This window comes from Gavia stellata, chromosome Z, assembly GCF_030936135.1.
Source record: "Gavia stellata isolate bGavSte3 chromosome Z, bGavSte3.hap2, whole genome shotgun sequence".
Classification (NCBI taxonomy): domain Eukaryota; kingdom Metazoa; phylum Chordata; class Aves; order Gaviiformes; family Gaviidae; genus Gavia; species Gavia stellata.
In genome coordinates this window covers 39,167,975-39,183,985 of record NC_082637.1, presented here as the reverse complement: position 1 = coordinate 39,183,985, position 16,011 = coordinate 39,167,975, and the positions used below count along the sequence as shown (strand labels likewise).

General features: G+C 39.0%; 1 protein-coding gene across 1 annotated transcript in view; it reads right to left on the bottom strand.

Moving 5' to 3' along the window:
- Positions 1 to 192: 192 nt before the first annotated feature.
- FOCAD (focadhesin) overlaps positions 193 to 16,011 on the bottom strand; it is a 127,344-nt gene continuing 111,525 nt past the window's right edge. Inside the window, exons 32-44 of the mRNA XM_059833666.1 lie at positions 15,761 to 15,838; positions 15,304 to 15,375; positions 15,035 to 15,137; positions 14,060 to 14,140; positions 12,845 to 12,973; positions 8,864 to 8,979; positions 7,358 to 7,618; positions 6,643 to 6,732; positions 5,307 to 5,484; positions 4,579 to 4,676; positions 3,472 to 3,723; positions 2,221 to 2,296; positions 193 to 687 (exon numbers count right to left, since the gene is read on the bottom strand). Coding sequence (XP_059689649.1) covers positions 614 to 687; positions 2,221 to 2,296; positions 3,472 to 3,723; positions 4,579 to 4,676; positions 5,307 to 5,484; positions 6,643 to 6,732; positions 7,358 to 7,618; positions 8,864 to 8,979; positions 12,845 to 12,973; positions 14,060 to 14,140; positions 15,035 to 15,137; positions 15,304 to 15,375; positions 15,761 to 15,838 — 1,608 coding nt within the window. The 3' untranslated portion in view covers positions 193 to 613. The remainder of the gene's footprint in view (positions 688 to 2,220; positions 2,297 to 3,471; positions 3,724 to 4,578; positions 4,677 to 5,306; positions 5,485 to 6,642; positions 6,733 to 7,357; positions 7,619 to 8,863; positions 8,980 to 12,844; positions 12,974 to 14,059; positions 14,141 to 15,034; positions 15,138 to 15,303; positions 15,376 to 15,760; positions 15,839 to 16,011) is intronic.

Genomic DNA, 16,011 nt, shown 5'->3' with positions numbered 1-16,011 from the left:
AGCCATTGGGATCGTTGACTTATTTCAATGATCTTGATAAAGCCGCTGCAAAATTCACAAGCATACCACCCTTTTTAGAAACCCTGCTCACATTATATACCTTCATGTGTTGTCACTACTGCGCAAAAGCATCGTGTTACTACTAAAAAAGGCTTATCAGTTAAAAAATAATGCTAATTCAGAAGTCTGTTACACTAAAACATACTTTAGTAAATAGGCTGCATCCAAACAAATTTTACAAGTTGTTGTGTTTTTTTTTTCTCCACTCATTCCTACAAAGCTTCCACGAGTTAAAGCAATATTCCACTCCAGCTTTCAAGGCTCCCAGGTGTCACTGAAACAACTCAACTGAAACAACTGAATGTGTATTTCTCATTTAGATTCAGCACAGCTCAAACCAGGCTAGGTGATTTGTAAAACACCACCACCCCATCAGTGAAAAATAAAACACTGGTTTTCATCTTATGAGTCTTTGGGAAGAGGTAAAAAGATGACAAAAAAATCCAAAACAACCTGATAGGAAACCTCTTTGAAATTGGTCTTCTTGATGCCTGAATTGTAATATGCTTTCAAATATGAAGTCTTCTTCACTGGGTAAGATAAAGGCATGCAGCTACCACCCATAAGCTTTAGTCCACACTGCTTTCTTCTTGAACTCTGCAAGAGATCTCAAGGCCAGAAGTGTAACTGTGAAGACAAGGATAACTGACATTAATTTGTGCAGTCCAGACTGGAAAGGATGTCATTTTACTAACACAGGTATAGATTCAGTTCTCCTTTTACTGACTCTTTTCATGACGTTTTCACTTCCTAGCCTGACAGTTTCTGATGCTACTTCCGCTGTTCACAAGATACACTAGTCTCTACACCCCTCTGAAATGTGATGCTGTACTAGGCCTTTCATCTGCTTTATGGCATGTCTCCTACTGGAATTCTATCACATCATCTGCTAATTAGACCATCACTTCGAAGCAGCACATAGATCAACCAACACTGCAGAACGTTTGAGTTCAATGAGCAGTGATGCAAGAGGGGGAGATAGGAGGCACTGGGAAGGACAGAAGCACAAACTACCAGGTCTTAGGTCCTTTGTACAATTCACTGATTGGAAATTCACTGATTCCTCAATTCAATTTCAAAGGATCATGTGTTTAGGCAAAATCCAGTAACCAAACCAGTCCCATTTGAATCATCCAGAAGGGAGTTTCATGTTCTAGTACTTAAAGGCAAAAAACAATGGAAAGCTCAAAGGAGACAAATACTCATCTCAATCAGGGCATACTGAGAATATACAGTGTATATCAGAATCCTGTGATATACAGAGAAGATTCTCCAACAATCCTTAGCATTGTTTCTGGTGGAGATTAGCAGACACAACAGGGGAATTTTGAAGTTTATCAGAGAGTGACTAAAGATTGCAGACCCTTAAAACAAAGCTAATTATCCTAGTAACACAAAACTTGTAACTAGATTTCAAGAAGCCATGTTTAGATCCAACAAATCAGGTGATTCAAAGGACATGCCTTGTGTTAATGGAAAGAAGCACCAGCATACTCACTTAACCCGAAAGAATTTGTGGTGTCCTCTTAAACTGACTTGCACAGATTGTATTCATAATCCGACATGTCTAGGTGAGCAATGGGATGCATGCTAGCGCCACAGGCCATTACTATAATATCATGTATTTCCCATCTTTCTTTCATACATCTTTTCAGCAACCCTCATTCCTCTATCCTTTCTTGTCAGACCAACCTACCAGGCTGCCATTGCCTGTCTCCTATCCCTTGCCTGCAGTTCAGTCTTCAGTTGCACCTGAATAAATTGTTATGTGATTTCTATTCTAGTACTGGAGAGATTCCAAATAGTACCTTGCATTTTATTTTTAAGGGTAACGTCACAGAATATTCACAGAATATTCAAACGTCAAAAACAATCAACAGATCTATCACTGGAATACACTTCTAGGACCAGATGTACCTTTAGGTCCTTTGGGTCTTCAGTGGTACATTGTAAGCGTCGGCAGCTGAGACAGCAAATATGTGAAGGTGTTACAGACAGGAATGTTAACTTACCTGTGAAGGTTTCCTTAAAGACAAAATATAGCTCTCCTACATGTGCTAATAGCATAGATTCATCTCACCCCTTTTAGCAACTGGATTTTCATCAGTACTGATAGTTATGGAAGAATAAGGACCCAATATCCTTATAAAAATATCCTACCTTTCAGGAGGTCCATGGAAGATTCTGATAATGCTTCCTTAGGACTTTCCATCATATTGATCAGCCAGTCAATAAACTAAAGATTGAAATATAAAGGAAAACCTGAATTAAAAGAGCCTCTGTATCAGAGCACCACAAATTCCTTTCAGTTTGACAGGCAACATCTGCTTGCTGCTAAACTCATAGTTACCTAATCAGAGGCAGTGGCCAACCAAGCTTGTGCCCAAACTATCCAAACACCCTAGTGTACATCTCACTATCAGTGCAATTTCTCCCACAGCTGAATCCGAAACTCCCTTTGTTCCTCCTCATTACCTCAGCAGTAATTCTTTCTAATGAAGAAGGCACAGTAAATACATTTCCCTTCATCTTGCCTGTTCATGCCTTTTGCTTATTAACATGGTCCTTTCTTATCGGTCTCTTGTCCAAACATTTTACTGGACATCCTTCAGAATTCTTACTGTTTCTCCCTCTTTTGACCTCTCTCATTTTGCATTGTTTTTCTGGCAGCACAGGGTGCCTGGAGGACAATGTGATATTTCAAACTTATCAGGATGATTTTCACGGCATAGTCTCAAATTCTTCTCTAGAGCCTTATCAGGTACTTACATATTAACAGCCCACTCTTGCATTCCTCCCACATTCTGAATTCTGACTTCAGCGGTAACTCTGAACACAGGAGTGTACAGAGGCCAGTCCTTAACGGATTTTGGTTCGCACAAAACTAGTTAACTATTACTCTACAGGTTTATAACAGTATTTCCACATATCTTAACCACAAGCAATCTACAGTAGGCTTGCCAAATTCGGCACAATTTCCCACACTTATTTTCAACTTATACTTGAAAATAAATGACACACACACACTACAAACTGCAGAAAAGATCTTTGATTGCCCTAAATTGCCACTGTGGCGATGTCCAACTTCAGAGGATCTGTCTTTCAGGGTTTAAAAGACTGATTTGCTACCAGCAGCTGCCAACTTCCCTCTCCCAGCTGTACCCTCTTAAGAGTTTGACTCCCAGCATGGGAATGTCTTTTGTTCTTTGCAACTCTCACATTTTAATTGAGAAACTACATTCAGTGGCTTGAGACAAGTCATAGCTGATTGCAAATAAAGAAAAACAAGATCACAAATCAGATGCAATAGACATAGAGGAAATAACTGCTCCACCTAAGACTTCAGCTGACTACTAAAAATGGGGTGCTTTCTGACTCTTGGAAAATGCTTACCACTACATGCAATTTTACCTTCTGTGTTTGTTCTTTCCAGGGATCTTTAGCCAGCAAAAGGGAAATGCTGCTTGGAAGAAGAGTGAGAGTCTCTTGCACAGCAAGCTTGTCAGTGGGGTGCTTGCCAATGCAATCCTCAGATAATTCCGATAGTATCGTTTGGTGCTTCCACAGTGACCAGTCAGCACTGAGGCCAAGCAGTAATGGTGCACCATGGTCAGCCCAGGCCACCACAGAAGCCGCAAACAGCCACAGGAGGAAATCTATGCACTAAACAGGAAAAAGACAAAAATGTGCTTTATTAAATGAATAATACAAAAGGGAGGAAAAAGAAAAAATTAAAAAAAAAAAAATCCAGATGGTGGCTTGCTCTTCAAAACAATCATATGAAAATTCAACTAACATTTAAAATGCAAGAACTAAAAAGTTCTTAATATTCTCTTATGCTTTGAAGCAGCATAACCCTTTTTCTAAACTCCAAATCAAACTAAAATGTTTACAGAAAGAAAAGCAAAAGGACACTCTTCTAAAACGATCCTTTATGTTAAGGCTGATCCACATTTCATTTAAAATGGGAAATAACTTCTTTACAGCAAGCTGACTATTGAGAGAAATTAGAGATAGTCACCTTTGTGGTGCTACAAATGGTTGGGAAATATTGCAGCAATGTAACAAAGCCTTTCTGATCTAAGCAGCAGCTTATTTTATGTCCTCAATCAGAAGACTTAAACAGCTCAACAGATGTAACAATGAACAGTATTAGTTCACTAAAACTGTCCAAGCCTTCTTAGAAACAGCAGCTGCACAGTTTTGACCTGCTTAGACAGTTCTACTGGTGAATTCGAATTTTTCCTTTGTTCTAAATACAGTAAATTTGAAGCAATGATTTCCTTTAGTTGCCTTTAGCTTCTATCATTATTTAAATGTCAAGTTTATTTTAAAGTAAGAGTTTTAAATACATATATATTCACAAAAAATTATTAGAATTTTTCTATGGAGGTAAAATGACAATCTTCTAAAATACAAAAGTATTGGGAGTAATACTTATTGCTGAGGAAGAATGTAAAATACATCAAAACCTCCTTTTTTCCCCGAAAGCTGCAAATTATTTTCACAGCACAATACCTCTTTAAGATCAACATTTGGTAAGGATGTTGACATGTATGCTAAATTTCTGATGTAGCCCATCAGGTCTAGGAGCCAGTCCATTCTTTTCAGCACTCCTAGAAGAACAAGAACACTGACTCATATAAAACACTAGAAAGCACAATTTTTCATTAAAAAGCAAGCATAGGGAATCACTATAGCAACAAAGCACTGACTGTGGAAGAACAACAATCACCAATACCACCATCATAGTTTATTCATGTTTCCCACTGACAGAAGGCATATGGGCACTTAAACAGTACAAAAACTTTGCTTATAATGCAGGCAACACACTGAACACACAGGAAAATGAATGCTGAGTAAGAATTATTTCACATAATGGCAGCCTGCAGATCCCAGTGCTACAGAATCCTAAAGCCTCCCTGAAGTTTTTGCCCCAGTACTTCATATAAGTCTAGCACTCATATCACTGTACATTGGGCAAGAAAGCAGGGAGTGCTGCAAAAATCCTCCTACAGTGCAGACGATCAGTAAATTCTTACATAAAGAATTGGAGAAAAACATAAAAGCAATGTTTGAAACAAGTATTTGAAGAGCAGAAAAATTCTGAAGATTGAGTAGTTTCTAATATGGAGAAGTTTGGAAGCACTTGGGTTAAACCATCTTAAATATATTTTAAAGAATCAGTGCAGATCCATCGCTATCTGTTGATTTTGTTGTTGACTCTTCTTTAAGCCTGACCTTACCTGTGTTTTCATGGCTGACAATACGAGCATGATAGAAACTATGCAAGAGCATCCATAAAATATTTTGTTTCTGGTGATATCCTGCCACGGTATCAATCACGGCACTCAAGTTCATCAAAGGCAGTCTGCCTTGAGAAATTAAATACACTTGCGTGAATGTGGCCTTCTCTATATTGTTCTGCAAATGCAATTAAAAAACATGTTAAATTAAAACATAGCTTTCTTGTGGGAACAGTACATGCTGTGTTCCTCTTTATAAAAAAAGGGGGTAAATTCTTTGATTATGTAGCAGGCTTGTTTTTCTTCAAGACAAATTATGAAAGAGAAGACTGTACATATTACTTAAATTATATAAGCGATATAATTCAGCAAACTGCAAATCAGTACAGCTTGACTGTTTTCATATTGCTTTAAATTTACATTCTCCTTTAAATTGAAATGAAGCCAGCTGGACAGTTCTGGAGACTCAAGTCTTCTTGCAAGACAGATTCACTGCAGTGACAGAAAAAGGTTTTCTTAAATGGTGTTTTCCAGTGTGGGAATAAGAACTCATAGATATAAGAAAATGACAGTTGAGCTTCCTGAACTTATTTAAATGCTTGATTCTGTAGTGAATCTGCCAGTAAAAAGAACAACACAGGTTTATGTCATGGATGTTTGTTTATAACAATCTGATGTGAAACCATCAAGCCCTTCCACACAGGTCATTTCCTTATCATTTCAGCTGCTAAGGATTCCACTGCTAATTGATTTCACTGGTGAACTAGAAGCCAAAAGCTTCTTTGTTCCACTGGCATCTTTAGCCATCTTGCCCACCAGGAAACATTCTGAGTGTGAATGCAAATACAGCACGTTAAGTCAAGAATGAAAGGTTGTTCAGTCAAAGTACTTCACATTTTTAACAGAAGTAAGGAGCCACCAGTTCAAGCACAGCTTATTAGCAGGATGCATTTACAGTCCATTTCAAGTAGGTAGTTATGTTAACCAAAGAGGACTATGGTCTGCTGTTTGCATCACTGGTCTGGGATTCAGAAGATCTAACACCCTTCCTGTTCTGTTAACTGAGCCCTGTCTGAACTTGACCAAGTTAAACTCTCCAGTTCAAAGCTCCCAGGTGAAATCAGTAGTATTTCAGTCACCTTGGGAAAGTTCCAAATATGGGCTCTTACCCCTTTTACTTCTCTCTGCTGCCTGCAAATTAGAGCTAGAGCACTCTTAATTGCATGGCAGATAAAACAATCAATGCTCCCAACGAACTAAAACACTCTTGTGACAAGAAAAACGGTAAGGCATGCTTGTTGCACATGAAAAAAGACTAGGAGTAAAACATCATTACCTTAGACATCTGGACAATGCGATCAATCTCTGAATCAGCCATTTCTGAGATACATTTTGCTACATCAATATACATCTCCAGTTTGCCTCTCTGGAAACAGAAATGTAAATGCATGTTTAGATGTATACTTCCAGGTTTCTTCATTATTAAAATTTGTAAGTCCAGGAACTTTGCTAATGATCATGATGAATATTTAATCTAGTCTCTAACCTCGTTTTATTTATTCTATTTTAGAAATTCTGTAGCTGCTAGGGACATCAATGTGCTTAATTAAGGACTAATGGTATCCGAAAACTTTCAAGAGTTGGGTTTTTTTTAATAGAAAAATGCTGTTCTTTGGAGTTATTTGCTGCAGCTAGATAGTTTCTTGAAATTGATGTGAGAAGCTGAATCCTCTGTGGAGAAAAAAAACCCTTCTGATTGTTCTCCGCTTCTGTTTCAGTAACATTTATTTCAGTACTAATACTGTATTTCTCCATTACCAAATCACTTATGAGGGAAAAGTATACATTAAATGGTTTCACAACACAGTCATATTCTAAAGAATATCCGAAAGTAACTTAGATGGAAATTACGTAGGCATCTTAACTACTGCCCCTAAAAATTTTACATCTACTTTATGTTTCAAATCTGATGGGTCAGTGCAAAAATATGGGACTTACATCAGTAAAAAGATCCAGTTACAATGTTCATACACCTCATACTTATTCCTTACCTGAACCTCATTTGGTAAAAGCTCAAATATTTTCTCCACAGCCTGGCACAGAAAGCTCCAGCAGTACTGGGCAGGGTTTGGAAGTTTCATTGCCTGCATGAGCCCCTGTAAAACACACTGGCAGATTTCTGGGTTTTTTGTACAGTTCTTCACTTCAAATTGTTGTATCAGAAACACTTCTGTAAAAGACTGTAGTTTGTCTTCTGCAACATGTTTCATCCACAGGGACAGGGATGTGAAAAGGTATTTCTGGGTTTTCATCTGAAAAGCAAAAATTTTTGATAGTTTCAGATTCTAGCTCTTCACTGACCTTCATACTGTTATAAAGGATGAAATTATAAAAAAGTGGCTCAAACACCACTTTATAAAGCCCTCAGTCATAAATACATCTCAATTCTTCTTCCCCCTTTTGATGAATTGCTTGAATTAAGAGTTCAAAAATGTCAGTATTCTATTTTCCTTAAAAATTGAGGAACTTCCTTTCAATGAATGCTAGATATCATGTCTCCGTACTGGCAGGACAGTTGTGCCCACTGCATTCCCACATAAAGCAAACAGACTGACTAGACAGCCAAGGACAGAAATATGGTACCCCTAGCACCATTAATATTGCTATCTAGTGAGGAAGAATGAATAATTACCTTGAAGGAATCCAAAGCTTACACACTCTGTGGCTGAGCTCATTTTGTGACCTCAAATCCCCACTGCAGTAAGAAACTGCTCAGAAGAAAATCTTTCTTTTTTTGGTACCTTACCAATTATGTATCTTAAAACTGCCAAGTGTTTATATATCAGTGAAGACAAATGAATAAAAAATTACAAAACAAAAACACCCCTTGACGAACTGGAAAAGATCACAGAAATCCACAATGGATTTTCTGAGAGTTGTCATAAGCCTGCTCCTCAGCTTGTATAAACTGACAGAACTGCACAGTCAAGTGCATTGTGGGATTCAGGACGTTTTACATACTGTATCATGGTGTCCACGTTGTACCTCTCTAAGAACTGCACTGTAATGGAGAATAAGCCCAAATTTGACTATACTATAGGTTAGTCTGTGGACTATCCAAAGAATTAAGGCAAGGTTTTCAAGAAGTAACATGTTTTACTAGATCAAGAGACATTGCTGGAAGAAGCAAGCAAGCTTTTGGACAGATAGGTGGGATCTTCTTCTAAGACTATCAGCTGGTACAATAAAAGATACTTTTTCTCCCTACATGCCTTCTAACATCTCTAGGTTATCAGAGATATAGAACGAAATGAGAGAGAGGAAAAACGTCTTTAGCAATTTAAGTAAAATCAGTGTAGCAGATCTTAAGCCTGCCTTGAGTTTCAAGGCCCCAGAATAGCCATTCTCTCAATATAAATATTTGCTAAACAATATTTCTGCAGAATTCTGAACCCAGTAATCCTTTTCTGGTGAGACATCCTAAACATCATCACTGAGGAATGTTATAGGAAAATCTTATATGTGCGGAGCTCCCACAAATTTTCTGACATACATACACGGAGACTGTAGACAAGGGGAGGTGCCACCCACATCCCCAAAAGCATTGCTGCATTTTGAGATGACTGGGCCTGTGTCACAGCCAGTTGAAGACAGAGATGTTTTACCTCATCACCTAAAGCAGAAGAAAACAAACACAAGTTATGAAGAAATTATTTTCACTTGAAATTTGTTCTGAACTCATAAAATAAAGGAGCGTTATTGTTCTACTAGAGCACTACATTAAAATTTGCTTTTCTAGAGATGCTGCTTAAAACTTTTCACACACATGTTAGAAGTCTCCTCTTCCCATTCATGCACTTTCAGCAGGAAATCTCAGGATTTGTCCAAGTTCATTTCAATTCACTCAAGAATAAAAAATGTGTGAATAGTAAGAAAAGAAAGAATTAAAAAACCTCCTTCACAAATAAAGAGAAGATTTAATCTACAGAAGGAGGAATGAGTCAACCTTCCTTTCTGCTAAATGTAGCAGTAATTAGCATTTGTTCACGTTTCTGCTCTTCCATGTAGCTGTGTTCATATAATATGTCACAGAACAGAGGTTAGTCACTGTTACTGCTGTAGGTGCTTGGTTGCAGCATTCTCCAGGTTAACACGTGGGAAGAGGCACAGAGGTTATGATGGTTATGGAATCCTTATTGGTTTCTCTTTAAAGTCCCCTTAATGACTGGTACAGCCTGTTTCTTAATAGCATAACTAGTCACAAATATGTTGAGGAGGTACTTTGAGCAATGGCATGGCTTCCATATAGTTCATTATTGCTACAGCAACATAAGGACAAAACAATTTAAGTATAATACTAGCATTTAACCCATTAGACAGAAGATACATTACTGTTAAATGTCAGCATAAAACTTAAATATGTGCTTTGCAAGTTAAAACGTTCTTTAGTAATGAAAGTGGCAACCTATATAACATGACTTTTATAGAGTTCACTAACATTACTGCATGAACAATGCAAAGATTTAAGAGACTACTATCAGGCTCTTCGAAATAAAATATCTTATACAAGAAGTTAAGTCATTTGCAGAACTTAGAAAGGGTGAAATTGTAACAAGATACTTGGGAAACCAGTTCAAAAATTCTCTCTCACTAGCTTGGACTGCTGAGACACAGATTATGATTTGCCTATGACTGTTCACTTCAGAGCACTACTGAATAACAAACAGGTACTACTTCAATCACATTATATGGTTTCTGTTCAGCAACAACTGCAATAAACTTTGTAAGATGGGAAAGCAATGTGTTGTCTTCAGTATGTTTACAGATGAAGAAATCTTCACAGTAGAATCTGTGAAAGAATTAAGGTTCATAACAAGTCATAAGTTCTCAGTCATGAATAACAGTGACCTAGAGAATCTGAGAGAATTGAGCATATAGTCTAATTTTCATAAAAATATTAACCATAAAGCTGTTGTTAGACTGCCACATTTCTAGGTGGACTGTTAGGTCATAATACAACTGCTCTGCATTATACTTCCTAGCACAACATGAATATTGGTCATTAGCACACAGCAAGACTATTTCTGCATGTATATATAATCTACAGAAGCGTGTGCAACTTCCACAACACTACAGAAGGACAGTCAAGAAAAGTTTTGTATAAAAATGTAGACTATGATTCTGTCTGAAGTCAATAAAAACATAGCCACAAAATTGATGTACTGTTTCCTCTGGAATTCCCCTGATTTACAAAAGTAAGACTCCTAAGTGAAAAACAGGAATAAAAAAATCCCCCATACATTTAACAAGTTTCAGCTATTCATAAGGCTGCACACAAATTTGCATCAGCATGGACTGCAGAATCATAGAATCATTAAGGTTGGAAAAGACCTTTAAGATCATCAAGTCCAACCATTAACCTAAGACTGCCAAATCCACCAGTAAACCATGTCCCTAAGCACCTCATCTACACATCTTTTAAATACCTCCATCGATGGTCAGTCAACCACCTCCCTGGGCAGCCTGTTCCAATGTCTGACAAACCTTGCAGCAAATAACTTTTTCCTAACATCCAGTCTAAACCTCCCCTGGCACAACTTGAGGCCATTTCCTCTTGTCCTATCACTTGTCACTTGGGAGAAGAGACCAACACCCACCTCTCTGCCACCCCATTTCAGGTAATTGTAGAGAGCGATGAGGTCTCCCCTCAGCCTCCTCTTCTCCAGACTGAACAACCCCAGCTCTCTCAACCGCTCCTCATAAGGCCAGTGCTCCAGACCTCTCACCGGCTTTGTTACCCTTCTCTGGACACACTCCAGCACCTCCATATCCTTCTTGTAGTGAGGGGCCCAAAACTGAACACAGTATTTGAGGTGCGGCTTCACCAGCGCCGAGTACAGGGGCATGATCACCTCCCTGCTCCTGCTGGCCACACCATTTCTGATACAGGCCAGGATGCTGTTGGCCTTCTTGGCCACCTGGGCACACTGCTGGCTCATCTTCAGCTGGCTGTCACCCAGCACCCCCAGGTCCTTTTCTGCAGGGCAACTTTCCAGCCATTCATCCCCAAGCATGTAAAGTTGCGTGGGGTTATTGTGACCCAAGTGTAGGACCCGGCACTTGGCCTTGTTGAACCTCACCCAATTGGCCTGGGCCCATCGATCCAGCCTGTCCAGATCCCTCTGCAGAGCCTTCCTACCCTCAAGCAGATCAAGACTCTTGCCCAACTTGGTGTCATCTGCAAACTTACTGAGGGTGCACTTGATCCCCTCATCCAGATCACTGATAAAGATATTAAACAAAACTGGCCCCAATACTAAGCCCTGGGGAACACCACTTGTGACCGGCCGCTGACTGGATTTAATTCCATTCACCACAACCCTTTGGGCCCAGCCATCCAGCCAGTTTTTTACCCAGCAAAGAGTGCACCTATCCAAGCAGAGCTTAGTATAGGAAATTCTTTCACTTATTCTTACAAAGGACTTGACAATCAATTGCCAGAATACCAAGGAAAACAGAAGTTGCAGCTCAAGTATAAGCAAAAATGTTTAACATGTAGCCTAATCTTTCTGTATCTACCAAGTAGTTATTCCTCATAGGACAGTTCAATGATTTATAGTGCTTATATAAGCACTCTGTGTAAGTAAAATTAACACCAGGAAGAAGTAAGAACAACCTTCCATATTCTGGGCTCTACAGCACATTAAATTTAAACACAAGAGCACTTGTCCAATGCAGTTGTAAAAATCTGTAAAGCCAGTAATAACAGTTACATAAATCAGGAGAAACAAAACTCAGTGGAATCAAACAAGGGAATACGGAACTTGGCATAGTAGTTTGTTGGGTTTTTTTTAAGGAAATGAGTTTGAAACTCAGACACTTACATCAACCAAAACAGGCACTGACAAATACCCTGAGCAGAAAATTATTATACAAGCTGTCCAACACAATACTTCAGGATCAAGGCTACGCTCCAGCATCAAGAAAAAATGCTCTTAAAAGCACTGACAAAAATCAGGATCATGATGGAAAAAGGGATGTGCTTTCCTCTGCACCCAGTGTAGTTTAGTAGAAAGTGTATTGCAGACTAGGGATAGCTGGATGAAGTACAGAGCAGTTCAAACTTCTGATAAAGCTGCCTGCAGACTCTGACACAGGCACTGGACCAGCATTTAGTGGGTACTGAAAATAAGATACAATTAGCTGAGTTTCATGATGGGCTCTTCTTATTGTAAGTAGTTCAAATGAAAAATTCAGTCCAGTTTCACCAGTGTTTCAGGGAACTTCCAACACTGCTCAAAACTTGTCAGCTCTGATTTTCTCTAGTCTTTTCTTGAGTTAAAAGAAACTGTATCCACATGGTGATCACAAATATATGCTTGCAAACATTCGAAAATTGGTCTTGAAGGCACAGTAAAGACTTCAATCCCTACAGTAGCTTCAAGCCCTGAAGTGGGCTCTAGAGTTTGTGAAAGCTGTGTTAGTAAAGAAGTCTTGCGGAAAGTACAAAAGGCTCAACAGAAAACTATTAAACTTACCAAAGTTTAACCTCATCAAAGGAGAAAGAATGGATGCCCAGTTTACAGGTGGATACTGATGGCTTTCTCCAACTAATGCAATGGGTGCCAGCGCTACCTTCAACAGCTCAGCTGGGACAGATTCAGGGCCTACAACAGAAGATTCAATCACAGTCTGAATTTTATACACACACATTTGGCTAAACAGCTCAGGAAAAAAATGCGAACAGTGCACTGAAGACCAAACCGTAGTGAGGAACTGAAAAGCATTATAAAGTAACTGTTACTTCTTTTTGTATCTCAGAATTAGCTATCTCTTGTTTGTAATCAACAGTTGTATTTTTAACGTTAAGGTCCTAGCAAAAAAGGCTTTTTGTTACTGGTAAATAGAAACTTACTGGTTCCTTCCCCTTGAACCAATTTATGAGTTAATTAGAGAAATTCCTCATCTAGAAGGGTGGTATTTTTGCATTTGTTAGGAGAACAGCAAAGTTTCCTGACACAGCTCTCCTTCCCCATCCTGCCGATGCAGGCCACAAGAACTGTCGAACAGGTGCTAACCTTTGCTACATACTGTGTTACTTAAACACAGGGAGTTAACTTAGTGAAAGTCCTTCTGGAGGCAAGGCATGGGCAATTTTTACCTCCATTGAAAGCAAAGCCTGCTTCATAGGACAGCAGTGAGCTCATTTAGCTCCACACAGGAATAATCTCCTCTGCTTTATCTCCTTTAAGACAACTCCAAGACATCTCTCTTTTACTAGCACTCCCCATGTAAAAGCATACTTTCTTCATTGTCCTTTGCATTTATCACCCATTTGAATACCACTCTGTTACAGAGAATGTTAACCTAGGATCACTGAAAGAAGGGGCAGCATAAAGTTTGCCTGATGGAGTATTTCTGAGGATACATGCTAACACTTAAAGTGATTTGACCTTCATTCCCACAGGGAAGATACATCATCTGACAGACACAGAGGGAAGCGGAAAGGGTTTAAGAAGTCAAAAATTCAGTGGAGAAAACTAAAGCCCTAACTATACAATTCTACTTTATCTTTGAGTGTTATTCAATTTTTCGTTTAAAGATTAAATATCTTCTAGTATTTAGTTACATTAGTGAAGTTCAAATTAGTTTTTAGAAAAGTTCTCTTAGCAAATAAAAGCATGTTATTAGGGTCACTTTTTATAGTCCTAACAAACTTCTGAGAGGGATACTGTAGTTTGATCCCTTCTTACCTTTCTTTCCACTTTCAATGGCAAAGTCAATGGCTGCCCTGATGAAGCTGTTTTCAGGCAGGTAACTAAAATCTGGAGGAACTGTAAAGACAAAAAAGAGTGTTTATATACTAAAACATATTAGCAGAAATTCTAACTTCCAGCTCCCGTGTAAATTCAAAGGCCAAACTCAGCTATGTTTGAGCTAACTAATTCTGTAGGTGACTCAAATCATTTAGACCACAAGATTATTGATAGATGTGTTGGCCTTTCCACTTTTAAGGCAAGGTAAACATTTGTAGTGGTGAGAGGTGCCAGGTCTGAAAAAACAAATTCATTGACCAACTGAACTTCCTTAAAAATGGATCAGCCACTGCGAGTCAGGCTTTAAAAGGGAGAGCTTCAAAAGCTTAGTAAGTTTAATACAACAGAGACATTCCATATCTATCTAACCTCAGGCATGTGTGCCAAGTTTATACAAAATTAGAAACTCCAAGAATTTTTTTCCTGTTATGAGGAAGTTTAGCTACACTTCATATTATTGATTCCCAACTTGGTTCACACCAAACTGAAAAGCTTCCACTTCATCAGCTCCCTCCTATTACTGGTATTTCATCAATGGTGTAATCCTGCCTGTATTTTACCAATGGATATTGAAACACCACCAGAAAGTAATGATGTATCGACAGAATATTAATTTCTGTGTTAACTGCTACACTGAAAAGGCACAGAACACTAGTTTCTTTTCAAACCTTACTTTGATACTGCAAGTGAAAGCAGATGGGGGCATCCTATTCAGCACATGGATTTCCACTGCATGTTCCAGCCTTTAGGTCTGGCACACAGGACCGTGATGAGGTCTCCAATTCAAAGGCTGTCATGTCATTTAACAGGGCTGCAATGTCTAACCTGTGTTGTCTAATGTGTCCCTTCATGCCTTTTCAGCTAGGTGCTACTTCTATGTCTTCTTAAAGCAGCAACAATAAAGCATCTTACCGGATGTCCTGTTCTGGGTAGAAGACAAACAGGACATGTAAAGGCGTCCCAAAAGTCCTGCTGCATTTGTCTGAAGGCCAATCTGCCCTGAAAAACTGATTATCTGTTGAGGCAATAAATCACCAGTTAGACTAATCTCCCTATGTTGCCTCATTCAAGCTGGACACAGACATAAAGCAGTTTCTTTTAACAGATTTGTCCCGTTTGTGCAAGGTGTCACAGTACCCTAGCGCATTATCCAAAGCAGGAAACAGAGGCTACCTTCTTACCTGCGTAAGGGTTCTGATGACTTCATTCAGCTTACTTTGAAACTGGGAGGACTGAATGCTCTCAGATTTCAGCTGCCAAAGAAAAAAAATGATGTGAAATTTTATAAGGAAAAAAAAAGAAGTAACAAAACAGGGAACAGGTGCTGAAAAGACATTACATTTGCACACATGCCTTTTTGTGGGGGAGTGGAGGAGAAAAGAAGAAAGCCTACATGGCTGTAAACTTTTCCCCAATAGCACCACACATGAGCCATATGATGGGAAAATGGCACAGACCTCATTTTACACACTGTCATTCTGTCCCACTTGGTTCATACACAACATAACTCACTACTGCATAAATGGGATGCCCTGGTACATAACCACTGCTCTAAGGATGCAGAGCATGTCATTCCATCTTGCCTTCTAGCCAAATTTCTAGAAGAGGTAAAGGTACCATTTGCTTGCATGTTCTCACCTGTATCATGCCTCCTTCAGAGCCCACCAGTGCAACCAGCCCATTGACAGCAGCCAGACGCTGCATTGTTGGAGAACCCTGGAAGCATTATTCGGGATCAGTGAGTCAATGTGGTCACACAACACTACTGTAGGACAACACACTTGTTTCTTCCAACTTAAAAACCACGACTGCTATCACTTGTATACTTCTCATCGCAACAACCTTTTCAGGTCAGACTCTAGCATGCTGGATAATTATTCATTCCTCTC